The sequence below is a fragment of the Tribolium madens genome, unplaced genomic scaffold (assembly GCF_015345945.1).
Source record: "Tribolium madens isolate multiple individuals breed KSU strain unplaced genomic scaffold, Tmad_KSU_1.1 Scaffold_2;HRSCAF=44;Tcas5.2_LGX, whole genome shotgun sequence".
Lineage (NCBI taxonomy): Eukaryota > Metazoa > Arthropoda > Insecta > Coleoptera > Tenebrionidae > Tribolium > Tribolium madens.
The window spans coordinates 7162714-7178373 of record NW_025400995.1 but is presented as its reverse complement, the minus strand read 5'-3'; the positions used below and the strand labels follow the sequence as shown (position 1 = coordinate 7178373).

At 38.4% G+C, this 15660-nt stretch overlaps 1 protein-coding gene across 3 annotated transcripts in view; it reads left to right on the top strand.

The window, feature by feature from the left end:
• The window catches only part of LOC123006676 (neurogenic locus protein delta), a 37708-nt gene extending 23995 nt beyond the window's left edge, over nt 1–13713 (top strand). For 2 of the 3 annotated variants that reach the window (XM_044401343.1, XM_044401342.1), the window contains exons 2-8: nt 5790–5905; nt 6146–6439; nt 7463–7520; nt 9769–10014; nt 10353–10413; nt 11065–12564; nt 12626–13713. In XM_044401343.1, coding sequence (XP_044257278.1) covers nt 5855–5905; nt 6146–6439; nt 7463–7520; nt 9769–10014; nt 10353–10413; nt 11065–12564; nt 12626–12743 — 2328 coding nt within the window. In that variant the 5' untranslated portion in view covers nt 5790–5854 and the 3' untranslated portion in view covers nt 12744–13713. Of the gene's footprint in view, nt 1–2908; nt 2954–5789; nt 5906–6145; nt 6440–7462; nt 7521–9768; nt 10015–10352; nt 10414–11064; nt 12565–12625 lie in introns of those variants that run through there. The other variant, XM_044401344.1, reaches the window with a different exon arrangement.
• Nucleotides 13714–15660: the final 1947 nt, after the last annotated feature.

Genomic DNA, 15660 nt, shown 5'->3' with positions numbered 1-15660 from the left:
TCAGGAGTTGTGCCTGAGCTAGTCCAGCAATCAAGCGCATTGTGGGAATGGGAAAAGAAAGTTAACAAGCTTTAAAAAATGTGTGGCTTAGTAAAACTCGAATTAAAGGTCCAATACATTACTGATATTATGTTAATTTGGTGACCCGCCAGTCACTGCATCTTTCTCAAACAATTATTAAAGAGAAAGTCGTATAAATGATATAAAACGGCTCATTAAGAGTGTAATTTATAAGTGCATCTGCTGATTACTTATATCACAGCGTAATTATTCCCAAATCTTTGATTTAATTTTCGACTTTACGTAAGCCAAATTGTTTTCAGCTGCTTCGTCATATTTGAGTGATTATGATTAAATTAAATTCAACAATTTTTAGGCACTGCTCTACTTTGTATTTTTGTATCGTGTTGAGAAATCTTCAATGTCCAAGAATAGACAGACAGCGAAGCAATTTGGGAGATTTATACTTAAAAAATATTTTTTATTCACATCAAGCACACATCATTACCGCGTTTACTTTAATATCTTAATGGCTTTATTATTGTATTTCATGATAAACCGAAGGCTATCTTTCTTGTTTCAACTGAAGTGAGAAAATAATTTGCGTTGGGCCAAAATTTGAATAAGTACTTTGCACGTTAACGGTTCATACAATTTTGTTTACAAGTGGATTTATTTTTATGCTTGGCAGTAAAATTCGGTTCCATCAAGGTGATGTTAGAGTGTAATAGGTTTGCTGTCGGCATTTGTTACCAATAACTAAACCTAAATTATTCCCGAAAATGTAAATTTTCCCAAATCATGTTTTGTATTAAAGCGGAAATCCGAAATTAATGCTTGTAGCTGCATATTTTGTGCAATAATTACATACAAGCAAGACCTTGTAAAGCGTTGCTGCTACGCGGTAGATCGAAAGATACAATGCAAAAATTTCTGTTCGTAATGAAATTTGGTTTTTGGTACGTTCGGTGTTGAATTTTCATTAGTTCCATATTTCCGGTTCGAGATTTAAAAAAGTCCATGCAAGCTGTCAAGGAACATATGCAATATATGCAACATCATCAAAAGTAGGTAATAAATCACGATTTTTTATTCAAAACCGAGCAGTTGCTCCAAAACAATTACCAATTGGCCTTACCTAAAGCAGTGTAGGCGAGCAGATGTTGCGAGGTAGACAAGTAAAAAAACTCAAGGCTTTTGTACCTTTGCTTCCCATTGTTCGATTGATTAAATTGAATGATAAATTTTACCTCCCCCACAATCAAAATATGATAGGATATGTAAAAGAGCAACGCTATCCCGGCCAGATTCTCCGTGAAAAATAGCAATCATTTTAACCTCAATTCAGATTTGGGGAGGAATTCATTAAAATGATTGAATATAACATGATATCCGAGCTGGTGGGTGCACTGAACAAAATTGGCAAGTACTTCCGGGGTTGTCCGGGATTTCCGCCCCTTAGTACCGGAAATGACCCTAATAGTAGGTCATATACTTGGTGGGATAAACAAATATTACATCGAGAAAGACAAACACCACACTGTAGCCCAATTTCGCACCTATTCATTTTTTACAACTGTCAAGTTATGCTCCTAACCGGTTTTGTCTTCGTCATTAACTCATTACATGACAATATAATCATTTGCTCGAACTAGTGCTAATACTAATTTCGTGCTATTTATAAGCTTAATGGCCCACAAAACGATTTCTATTAATATCCAACAATAACACTCAAATTAAGGTAATTCTATTAGCATCGTAAGGTGTTAAAACCGGGAAATAGGCGATACCTTGCGCAAGGGTATGAAATAACTAAAAAAGCCTCGGATGTTATCTTTAAGAAGATGGCTCTTAATGAACTAACACACCACATTAGATGTCTGTTTTACAAAATCCTCCCACAAATTGCTAGGTAACTATTTTAAAAACTCTAAAAATAGAGAGCGTCTGTCTTAACCCTTCTTCAGATCCCTTAAGCAACTCTTTCAGGGAACTTTGGACGCCGGCTGTAACAGAACATGATCCCATCTGCAATGTTTGCAGAAAACACCCGTTTTTTGTCAGAGATTACCCGCGAGATCTAGAATTTCTTATCAATGCGCACACCTGGCAAATTTGTGCACCCACAACAATACACATACTGCATATCACAGGACAACCACCTAACACTTTTTTCCCAAATCAGAAATTTTACCCAATGTCTTCCTACCATTGTTGGAATGCACGTTAGCCTTACGCAAGCCTTTACAACTCACTACCTTGTTAATTAGTCCACATTTTTCATTTTGAAACTATATTTTCACTTTATTTTGATCTTTGTTATCGTTCTTGTTAACAACAATTTTCACTTTGCAAAATAAAAACTGTGTTTTGAAAAAATAAAGACAGTCGGTTCAAGGCCTTCCATAACCCAATTGCTCCATTTGAGCTGTTTGTTGTAAAATAGTGTTTATTTTTGTCGTTCGGTAGCAAGAAAGCGAAATTCTGTCTCGAGGCTATGGATGAAAATAAGCTGAATGGTAAAACTTCAATAAAACGAGATAATTATTCATCACTTAGAAGCTTATAATACACCCCGGGGCTTTTGTGCTTTATTGGTGTGTCTAATCTTTCTTGCCCATTCAAAAGCATTTTACATTGGTCGTCCAGCAATAAATTGTTCTTGTTAAACAATAAATAAATTCATTCATACGAAATTATTATTGTGTTTATTCTACCCTAAAACTACAACTTGGAGACGCCTATGGCTTCAACAAGACCGTCATTTTTGTAAATAATATGATGCAACTGGTGAGCCATCACTTAGGTAATGACTTTTTTTACCTCGGGAGGTACTTACTAATTAGTGTTTAGTTCTATTCTGACTTCTGGGGCATAAAGATCGTTGTTATTAGTTTTGTTTGTTGAATTGTTAAGTATATAATGTTTGTTGTGTGTGATGTTTTACAACCTCGTAAGTATATATTTATACAAAATGGTGAAGGGTCTTAAAAGGATTAATAGGATTTTTTCTTTGATTAAATAATTAACTTAATCTCAAATTATTAGTGGGGATGAAAAAAGGTAATTTGTTTACTTGCAGTTAGTTTAATAATAGAGTAATGTATATTTTTATAACGAGCGTAATAATATCACTTCTAATGATTCACTGAGAAACATATCTGCCTATTTCTAAAAATAAAACAATTTTGTTTACAATTTTTGTGTAAGTTTATATTGGCACATTTAAACTTTATTTACGTAATTATGTTAAGAATCCGACCAATTTTCACAACATATCCATTAGGATAAAGCCAGCACGTATGTAAGGTAGTATATGAACACAATGAATTATCGAAAATGACTAAAATTTATTTAAAATTGCTTCGTGCAAGTACACAATTATTGTTCATGTAGGTATGATGACCTATTTTGTGGCATAGCTATAAACAACGGTGTTGTCTATTACAGTCATTTTACCATGATTTTACCCTTATTTGTTCAACAATTGAATGTTAATTAGGTTAAGAGTTGCCAATGTCAAGGTGCCCGGATGCACGTCGTGTTTAAAATTTAATGAAAATGGGGCGTTAATGTCGCTTACGTCTCTCTCTCTCACGTCTTTTACTTTGTTTTAATTATTGTAACAAGGTTTTTACTTTTAGTCTAATTGTAAAAATTCTATCAATCCATTTGCCTTTAGATCTCTTTATACAGCTGTCGTCAATTAACTCCACATTTTACAGTATACTGGGTGTGTCAGAACTCGCGCCCCAGAGAAAAATTTCAACTAAGATAAGATACCAAGAACATGGAAAAAATGTTTAAAAAATTCTATCTGTCATAAATTTTGACATTTATTTTTGACATTTGACATTTTATTATGTCTATTTAGTGATATCGATGATCTTATATGTGTTTTTTTTATAATTATTTAGTAAAGGTACAAAAATTTTCCCAATAAAAGTCACAAATAACATTAAACAGAGTTACAATTTAGGATACAGCTTACCTTTTATGGCATTTTTCTCTGGGGCGCGAGTTCTGGCGCACTCTGTATGTATATGCTATTTTCATATTTTATTTGTATCAATACAAAGAATGTGCTTCAAGCTTTAATATTTTTATCGTTTACTATTATCGAATGTCTCTCGGGAAATGCCGAAAAATACGCATATGACGTGACAAGCTTATCGAGTTTGCAAAACAATAAATTAATATCTCTAAAATCCAACACAACTTCCTTGAAAAGCGATAAAAGTATGATGTGGTGATACAAAAGAAATTAACAAAAGTCATCAAATAGATAATCGAAAATAAATCGTTTTCATGAAGATGTTCAAAAATTATGTAGATCTTGAGAAGTTATTTTTTTATTCATTTTGATAAAAGGTAAATCAGACTTTACATTATAAAGTTAACGATTTTATATTCAAAACCTACTTTTATTACAGTCATTTAGTAATTAAAAGTTTTAAAAAATTTCATGTTTTGAATGGACTAATTAAAAAAAAAACATTTTGCTGTTGTGGTGCACGTGCGACACGTTGTTAAATTCTAAAAAAAAGTGCTTAACAAAAAAATTAATTTAACTTCCTTTGCCATTCAAAGAAAAATAGTCAGTTGTGTATCTAAAAACGAAAAAAAAATCTAGATGATAGATTGTAAAAATATCCATATTTTTAAATAATTCTTATAAATCGTTTTTTCATTATTTATTTTCAATTACTGATAAATACATTTTATAATAATGTTCAATTAGGGTTTCAAATTCTTTTAGCAAAATAATGTCTTTTTAATTAGTGTGACATTTGTGGTAATTCTGCGTGAGTTTATCTGTTTGTTAACTTTCACACATAAATAGTCTTTTAAAATGGCGGGACGAGGGCTTTTGCTTTTGTTTTCTGGTTAAATAATTGTTTAATTTTTTGTCATTACGTATTTAATTAGAATTTATGTGGCGGTTTATTTGGTACGGTAATAGTGAATTTGCTAAGGTTGAACAACTAAAAATATTAATAATAATCAACTACATATTATATTCTGTCTAGTTTTTGTTGTATTTAATAGAGTATTCCTGTGCGAATACGAATGCGAATTAAGTGGTATATTGTTCAAGCTTAAGCGGGTGTAGGTTTGGTTTTATGAATGAATGATGGCGCCGCGACGCGTAGTATTTTGGGCTAGTTATGGTATCGCGTGAAGGTCTTGTTGACGAAGGTTAGTATCGCGAATTCGCGAGTGGGTGGTATGGTACCGAAGCCGGTGATCGTCGTTCCGGGCGTTCGATGAGCGTCAAGCGGCGACCGGCGGCTACCCTCGGGTTACCTCAGCGAGCAGCTGGTGAGTCCCTCATATTAAAGCGGGCACGCCGGGTGGCTGCCCATTCGAGGGTAGCAAGCTTGCGAGTGTAGTTGTAGTATAAAATACGAGTAGTAGTGAGTCCAAGTCGCGTAAAGTGTGGAGAGCTCTGGCGGAAGCACGCAGTACCCCTTAGAGCGCTCCCCTCCCTGACGCTACCACACGGCCGAGTCAAAGCCGGCTCCGTGACTGTGACTGTTGAAAGCTTCAGTCTGCATCTGCCGTCCGTGTTTGCAGGAGTTCCGCAACGACCGCTTCGGATTTAGTCACGAGTGTTGGTGGTGTGTTGTGTCGATATGGGGTGCCATTCGACGTACTAATTGCTAACACCTTCGTTCCTTCGTATGCATGTGTTGTGGTGTGAATCCCCGGGAGTGAGGCACGCATGTTGCCGCCTGTGACTGCAGTGAGCGGAATTGACTATTATTGCCTATGGCGTGGTGTTACAGATTACCTCTGAGGTAACAGCACAAGGAAGCTGCTGAATCCCTCGTGAGCGCAAGGAGCCATCACCATGTCTTGGATACTTACGTTTCTAGTCTTTGTCATCTTAGCCCAGCACCAGGTAAATCATAAACAAAGCCAGTCCGCGATTCGCGACAAGTGTCAAAGCTTGAGACAGTGATATATATGATTCTTTGGTCAGTGTCTCAAAAGCGCGCTACAATAACAACAACAATCAACCTCGTTTTGATACTAGTTCATTCGAAAATCTTAAAATAGCGAACGAAAACTATTTAAGTCAATCGAAAACATATGCGTTTGACTGGCGGGATTTCAATTCTACAACAACAAATTGTCATAGGCCGATTCTTCCGGAGTCTTTGAATTACGACTGATATCATTTGACAACGAAGCCGGGAAGGACGATAAAGGAAGATGCTGTAGCGGTATCTCTGCACCAAATTCAGAATGTGAGGGAATGTGTCGTCCGCGGTTTCGAATTTGTCTCAAGGAATACCAAGTGAAGATCGACACCACGTCTCCATGCACCTTTGGAGATGTTATCACCACTGAATTCGAAACAAATCCCGGATCGGACAACTCACAAAACGGATTCGAAAATTCCATCGCTTTGCCTTTTCCCTTCACTTGGCCGGTAAGTTTCGAAAAACGTCGCAACTTTGTTCCAAAAGCTACCTACCACCTGCCTATATGTCTTTATGCGGGCCACCCTTATAATAGATTGCCCTAGGACTTCTAACATTGCCTTGCCTCATTCATAACAAAATTCTGACGAACAAATTTTATTGCAATTATGTCGGCTTTGTTTTGTCGAAGAAACGCGATTTATCTGCCTGCCCGTCGTTACCGAGGTTGTTGCAGAGACTGTACTATTTCCGCCGAACGATTTTGTAGCATCTTATACTGGCTCGAAGCAGGTATCTGCCGTGGGAAACACACTGTACAAGTTCAAAATTAATTATAATAGATTTATTGATCAAACTTAATGTTTATGCATGCTTTATTTTTATTCTTTCCATTTCTTGTTTTTATGTGGAATCGTCGCGCCGTCGAGCTTTAGAAAATGCATATTTCGGCCTAATTAATTTATTTCTAATAAGTGTGATTACGTTAGGTAATTACAATTTTTTTCACCGATACGGTAAAAATTGGAAAGCGTAACAAGTTTTCTGTATAATTTAAAGAAGACATTTCCGTGTTTTCAACAGCATTCTCTGCATTCTTTTACTTTGTTACAATTGCAATTGTCAATCAATGCGTCTTCCAATTTTCCAAGCGAATAATCTAACTTGTGGTAAAAACGAGTTAAAAAACCTAATTTTCCCACAATTTCGTGCGCAATAAGCATCACAAGATGCTTATGCTCAACCGGTTTTGTATTGTTTATTGTTATATACACCAACTCGTGCAGACTCATCTTCGTAAGTTTCTCTCTCTGTCTCCAAGAAATCCGAAGGCTTTTTATTGTCGGTGGCTCGTTAGAAATTGATTCGTTTCTAATGCCAAAATGTAGATTTTATGCCGAGTGAATAACTCTTAGGATTGGTTATAAAAAGAGGTATCGCACGTAACGAACTGCTTTAACATCTTCTCAGTGAAAGTTGTTTTCTCTTAGATTGACTAAAAATTTAAACAAATTCTTATCCGTCTGTTGCAGGGTACATTTTCCTTGATCGTGGAAGCGTGGCACGGGAACCAAACATCACATCCCGCAGGTGAGTGAATTTTTAGAGAATAATTGAAATATTTCTGAAAGAAACACATCCCTCTTGGGATACTAGTTAGAGGTGTGTGGTATATGACTAACGCCGTTCTCTGAAACTAAATAAATATCATAGTATAGCACGGTAGAAGCCACATGTATAACAGCTGTCAACTCTTAGCTACCAACAAACCAGCCCTCTTCCTGATAACCTAAAAGGTTCTTCCGCTTTGATGCACGTCTTGCTGATATTTCCACTACATTCTTCGTTTTTAATCGTGGTAATACCTACACCGCCGCTGCTCGCTAAAACAAGCAACTTTTTCTATTTGCCAATTTGGTTCGCGTGTCATTTCCGTTTTACTGGGGCTTCGGTAACGATTTAATTAAATTTGATTAAGCCAAAAGAAGGAGGTTTTCAGGAAGTCAATGTTTCCCACGAGGAATGACTGTGTGACATGTAAACATTCGAATCTGGCACCGGTATACTTCCCTGATATTTCTTTAAAGTTTGAATTTGCAACCGTTTATTGCGACTTTCGACCGTAGTCAAATTTAATGCGGCGGCTGTACAGCGACCAGGTGCTATAGAGTAACCGTTCTATACTATTCGGTTCCCCTTCCCTATGAGTTTTAGGGCCGTTCAACTGTGGTGCAGTTGACAAAATGATAAATAGATTTCAAGTCCCTTTTGACCGATTCGACTATGTCATCGCGTAACCCTACTTTGACACTGTTTTATTTAATCTCAAGACTTTGATTCATACTTTTCTAATGCTTTTTTTCTTTTCACTACTCTCAATAACCTATTAGACTTTATATTATAGACTTGTTAAGAAAATGTATACTGGGATCATTAAAGAAATCAAGATAATAAAGAACTGCATAGTAACTAATTAACTTTGTTCACACGTTATATTATAAAGTTCCACTGCTAACATAAAAGATTCAGTAGCATATTGTATAAAATCCCGGAAAAGTATATTATGTACCAGTTTAATATGCGCTTATGGCTTGATTTATGTGAATCATTTTGAAAATTTATTATAATAGGTTTTCGGTGATTGTGGTGTACAGACTTTCAACTTTTAATTGTTAACGACACATCACTTTAATTAAAAAATATATTCTCCGACGGTAGGTGAGGCCGTTTTAATAACTCACGTTTTTCGGTTCTTCGAGAATTTCAATCTAGTAAATAGAATTTCATAGAGCCTGGTAATTGGTGGATACGGTTTTAAAGAATTTAATGTATGCTCCGTTATTTCGTAATCGTATATCCATAAAAAAAAAGAGAATCAAAATAGTCTAGTAACTTCTTACAGACTATATACCTACTTATTGGAGAATAATCGCCCAAGAATTTTTAAAAAGTACCTACTTGTATTTCCTATGTCTGCTTATCGTTTTAGCTCTATGTTTGTGCGTCTCTGTTTCGTTCGCGCGGATCCCATGGTTCTTTCTTCACATTAACGGATGCCCGTTAATTAAACCAAGAAGAACCTGTCTCACTGAGGCTATTTATTTTAGAGATCTTACAGACTGCATTCGACGTACGATCATCTGAAAAAATGTTGTTTTGAAACTCCGGTTTACACATAAGTTACGCGGTATTCGATCAAAATAAATCTTGAGACTTGTTACATAATACGCCTCGCCAAAACGTGCTTGATTCAGGGCATTACACCGGATGTCCTGTCCCTTTTGCTTCTCCCCTCAACTTGTGGAATATTATCTGGAACTTCCTCTACCTTTCGCCCCAAGTCTCGATAAGATTGTCGTCTCACACCTGAACATTTCGCACGACGTTGATCAAATCCCACGAGAGGGAGGAGCGGGATTTCCACCTGCTGGATTATAATCGTCGGGGTACCGGGGACCCTTAAACCTAATCAAAATTTTAATTAATACCTAGATTTGAATCTGGAGAGGTTACAATAAATATAAAGGTGTTCTCGTCACTAGTTGCCACAGCTTCACCGGATACAGCTGCGAAGTGCAGGATGCTCGATGCATCATGCAGGTGCACTCTGTTTCTCACACGTCTACCATCTCGGCCCGTTCAAATTTACTTTAGAATTTTGTCCACAAAGTCTACCTGTATAATAATGTCATTGCATCCGATGATAAATGCACCACGCTACTATGCTCGATCTAACCTACGTTTTATCGACTAAGAAAACGAATCAACATGTTTCTATTCTAATATATGTCTACTGCGAAGATTTCAATAAGTCAAGTGCCGTTTTTTTTTGTTGCAGTATTAGTGAGCCGCCTGACTAGACAGAGGTGGCTGGACGTAAGCGATAAATGGACCGAAGATGTGCACAGTTCGAACTATTCGACCCTGAAATTCGAGTACAGGGTGACTTGTAAGTCGCATTATTACGGCAAGGGTTGCGAGAATTTGTGTCGTCCCCGAGACGACCAATTCGGCCATTATAGTTGCTCTCCCACGGGTGAGCGGGTTTGTTTGGCTGGATGGACGGGAGACTACTGTACCAAACGTAAGTAACCAGATGGCTCTTTATCTCTTTCCGGCCGTTTGAGCATTTTGATATTGGTCGGGTGTTGGTCCTCAAGTCTCGCACTTGAGATTTTGTTTGAATTGGTGAGAATCGTCGAGGTAAAAATAGAACGGAACAAAAAAGACGAATTTTGATCATAAAACAAAAACTTTGACCGCGAGAGCTAAGAGACGTGAGCACTCAGCTGCTGTCGACTGCACAGCCGGCACTCTTCCCACGATCGCGGCATACCTGCGCATATACAGGGCGCTTCTTGACATTGTGAAATTATTCCGAAAAATTTAGATAGCTAACATTTTGTTTTTTTTTTCTTGCAGCTCAATGTCTACCTGGTTGTGACGAACAACATGGTCACTGTACTAAGCCCAACGAGTGTCGGTAAGTAAAACTCTCGATTTACTTGATCCATCATTGAAATCTCCGCGTGGTAAAATCGGTCCGGAAAGATTCTCTTGCGGTGCGTGAGTGTTGAATACGACTCGAATTCATTAAAACGGTGAGCCCTATAATTTTCAAGAAGTTTGTCCGAGTTAGGTGGTTATTAGTTCGCCGGTCTCCGGTCGCCTTGTAGTCGAATCCAAGCGGAAGAAGCTGTGTGCAGTACAGTGTATGCGGATTGGGCCGGCGACCCGCAGGTAACCTTTCCTTGACCTGCATACTTGCCAACGGGCAGCGTGGGAAACGGCTCTGTGGGCGTGTTGCATCCCCCCCAGAGCTCCCCGCGCGCCCCGGTCTGCGATCCAAGCTGCAACTCAATGAGCTGCCCGATACGATCCGAATACACTCGCTCCTAAACACATGATTTGAATAAATAAATCAGATCCGACGTACTCACGTTGACGTTACCGGTGTCTCCTCACCCCGATAACTAAAACACTCTCGCTCACGCTATACCATATATGCAATTCAACATCCATAGCGATCCGTTATTTTTGCAGGATGTTGTATAATAGATAATTACACTTCCCGGCAATTAAATTAAAATGATGCTTAGACATCTCAATCATTATAACTCCCGTTTTTTTCTAGGTGTCAATCAGGCTGGGAAGGTCCTCTTTGCGACCAGTGCCAGCGATACCCCGGGTGCATGCACGGCACTTGCGTGAAACCGTGGGACTGTCTTTGCAACGAGGGCTGGGGTGGCCTTTTCTGCAACCAAGATCTCAATTTCTGCACCAACCATAAACCTTGTCGCAACGGAGGCACGTGTTTCAACACGGGCCAAGGCAGCTACACATGTAGTTGCCCCGCAGGTTACACGGGCACCAACTGCGAGTTACCCTTACACGATTGCGCGAAGACTCCCTGTTTGAATGGTGGTACTTGCAATCGCAACAGCACCCTCAACATTTGCATTTGTCCATCGGGCTACAGTGGTCCCCGATGCGAGACTTCCATCCGGAATTGCGACGAAAAACCGTGTCAAAACGGCGGCTCCTGCACTAACACCGATTCCGGGTACCGGTGTGAGTGTCGTCCGGGATACAGTGGTCCCGATTGCGAGTACCAAGCCAATAGCTGCAATCCGAATCCTTGCAAAAACGACGGAACTTGCGTCGAAAGTACCAACGGCTTCACGTGCATTTGCCCGTCAGGGTTTACAGGCGAGCGTTGCGAAACCAACATCGACGATTGTCTAGGAAACCCGTGTCAAAACGGGGGTACTTGCGTCGATAAAATCAATGAGTTTCGCTGCCAGTGCGTTCCGGGCTACGTGGGCCCCCTGTGCCAGAACCGCGTAGACTATTGCATCACTAAACCTTGTGCCAATGGTGGAACTTGTTTGCAGCTAATCAATGACTATGAGTGCAAGTGCGCGCCGGGTTTTACAGGAAAAGACTGTAGTGAAGAAGTAGACGAATGCCAGGTTGAACCTTGCCAACACGGTGGTACTTGTGTAAATCGGGTCCACGGTTTTGAGTGTTATTGTCCGCCCGGCTTCTTGGGCCGGCAGTGCGAGGAAGTGTCGTCCAGCGCCGCTCCGAGTGCGAGAGTGTCCTCCGAGTCGAACTTGACGACGGAACACGTCGTAGTCATCGCGACGATTTCAACATTCGTACCGCTAGTAGTATTAATCGCAGTCGGCGTCATCGTTTGCCTGAAACAACGCCGCAAACGGGAGAAAGCCCGGGCCGACGAGGAAGCCAGACTGCAGAACGAGCAAAATACCGCCAATAGCAGTTTCGCGAAACGGGGGGCTGCCATGGCGGCGGACGCCCACATGATTAAAAACTCATGGGGCAAATGCACCAACAACGTGATGAGTTCGAACATTTCCTCGCCCGATGACTGCAGTGTATCCAATATTAGTGTTAGCGAATGTGATGGTTTCCCTAAATCTACTATGCACCAGGTCATAGACGGAAGACCAGTGTACAGTCTACAGAGAACGCGTTCTCAAAAGCAACTAAATACCGAACCGGGACCTCGTGCTTCGGCGCTTCTTGCAGCCAAACTGCATGAGCCCGAGTACGAACATATTAAACGTTTGTCTGTGATGTCAAACGCGTCGGCTGTGTGTGGCTCCAGGTAATTTCGCTATTTTTTAATTATCGAAGCGAAAGGCTTGACCGATTTTTCTTTGTTACAGTGACCCCTCCCTGCTCAAGAGGCCGGTGGAAAAGGAGTCCAATGGCGTTTATGTGATAGAAGAACACTTCCTCCGCCCGGATGCAATTTCAGCGGGTCTCTTCGCCACGGAGGTGTAGAGTTAGTTTAAATGTATGACTGATTGAGTGGATGTGACGCCGATCCAGCGGTTAGCTTAGAGCACGATGTACATTTATATTTATTATTCGCTCTAATTGCTCGCGCGCTGGATCGTCGATGTAACTTATGGTTGCATGTGTATTAAAATTTGGGACTGATTTAGTCCCGCGTCCAAGGAGCCTTCGCCCTGCCCGTGACGCCGCTTTAAACTCCGCCAATAACGAGGACTAGAACTTCGCTCCAATGATCACACTTTTGTTTATATTGTAAATATTACGTTAGGATAATTTTTCCGCGTCTTTTTTTTTGTCATTGAAGGAAGATTCTGGTTAGAAAACCAAAGATTTTGGTGTAGTAGAAAGCCTGCTTTAAGGGTCGGGCGCGGCGCCGACTCGTCAAGTAGTATGTAACTAATATAACACTTAAATTGTTATTGTAATATGTGATGAATCTAAAATTAACTAAGTCAGCGTTGTCTACTTACATGGACTTATCTCAATACTTGTAAGCATTTTTTTCTTATTAAAAACTTGCTTCCGATTTGAACTTCTCTTCTTTTTTTTCATTTGGAGCTCTAGTCAGAAGCAACTTACATGATCTTTTATAATATGATCAACGTTAATTAGTATTAAACACTGTATCTGATCATGATAATTTTGAACAAAGACGTAATGTTCCTCCTATTATAACTAAGTCATTTGCTGTTGTGTCATAGAATGATTATAAAAATCGTTCTATGACACTGATCTAAAACACTTGTTGTACTACTTAACCACTTGGACAAGTTTAAAGACTTATTATGTCAAAAAGACCTTTTGTAATATATTATTGTATATTTAAAGCATGTAAACTAAATGTCATATTACAAATTGTTCATGTTTCTTAATTAAACCTTCCCTAGTGAAGCTGTATTGTTCCTTACGTGAATGATGTTATTTAAAGTTATCATAATAAATTTTTTGTTCTCTATTTTCGAAGTTTTTTTCCTCCTCATTCATTGAAAAGGAGGCAGGTAATGTTCGCAAAAAGGTGCCTTATGTTGTCTCCGGATTGCGCGATTTCCTTTATGAGGAGCCAGCTGCACAAAACGTTCCAGGAATTGGTGCCCAGCTACCTGAAAAAATCTAATTTCAAACAATCTTGTTTTGCGGCTCCTTGTGCCGAATAACCTTCTAGTGAAATTGTTGATGCCATTAAAACAAAGGAAAATAAATAAAATAGCAAGAAAGCGCTTTTCGTTAAAAAACACGTACATTAATTGCTTGCTGTTTAATTGTTCTTTTAAATAAAAAGCGTGGAAATTCTTCATGTTATGGAATGAATTAATAAATCCGAACGGTTCTTCATGATTGTAAGTAAAAGATGACTCCCGTTCCGTCAGGTGAACGTCGGTTTGAGGTCATGAACTGCCAACCTTTGACCCGCCGCTGTGATCTATAAAATCTTCACAATCACAGGAATATTTTTGTCTATGCGAAATTGAGGCCATTCGATTTTGTGATTACAGTCCCAATTAATTTGTAAAGAAACAAATTTGGCTGTCAGTGTTGACCTCCGACCTCAGGATAAAATCGTAATCAGATACGTTTTTCGCAGACTCGGCGAATTATTAATTTATAAACGTCAGTCTTAATTTACACACTTGACACTGGTGGCATACTTCGACAAGACGGAATATTATCGAATATAAATAGATTTTTATAATAAATCTACCGTTAGAAACAAATTTATGCAAGTTAAATTAGCTGAGGTAAAACGTCTGATTTGTAAATTCGAACAGGTTGTCGGCGGCAAATCAGACATGTAGAGTTAATGCAAACAACGGGACCATATTCTTTCGAATTAAATTCGACGAAAACTTGAAAGGACACTGAATTATTCCTGGAAGAAAAATAATTAATTTGGCTGCAACGGACGTCTGAAAAACCATCAATATTCCCTTTCTTCTGAGCTACCTTCCTGCTAATTGTAAAGTAAACAAAGAAGGGTGCTAGAATAACAAGACATTTATCCGTTTCGGCGATCACTCACTTAACAGACATATCTGCCGCATTTTAGGACCCTAATTTGTATTACCTTAATCCTTTTGTAAATTTAGTTTTCAATGCTTAAGCCACCGTAAATAATATTCCTCTTGGGAGGTTTGACAAAATGACAAATTTCTCTGAGAACCAAAATACGCCATATGGTTTATTTACTATTTATATTTAATAATTTGGAAGCACAGTCAAGCCTTATTTACATCCATAATAAAGTCAATTGACTAAGTGACAGACTGCAAGCGAAGATCACAGATCAAAAAACTGTTACAAATTTATATCATTAGTATGCAAAATTAAGCAAACAAACTAGCAAACTGTTTCAAGATTTTCTGCAACCTTCTACGAAGTCATTACGGATTTTAGATCCTTTCTTATACCAGTGGGCGGTCAAAAATTAGACATTTTATTACTGATAGCCACTAGTTTTTTCATCCATTTCCTGTTGTCTTTCTTGAGTTCGTTTCAACTAACAATTTTATGACGGGAAAAAACAATCCAATAATTTTACATTATTTTCGGAGTCAATCATAAGTATTAAGTTGCAAAATTTCATAAATATTCATAGTGAAATCGAAAGACAATAAATTTCCTCAGTCAATACATGTATGCATATTTTTGCATAAGTATAAACACCCATATTTATCTCGACGAGCCGAGAAAAGCAACTGAAACTCTGTATTTACTAATTAAGCCTTAAATGGATTTACTCGTAAAATAAGTTTTATTGGTTTGATGACACTCATTTCTTATTTGTAGGCTGTCAGAAGTGATCATCGCTTTCTCAAAATAATCTATTCGGCAAAAATTCGCTTTCTAATTGTTAATTTGAAAATATTTTACTTGTTGATTTTATTGCAATGTATAATTGAGACAA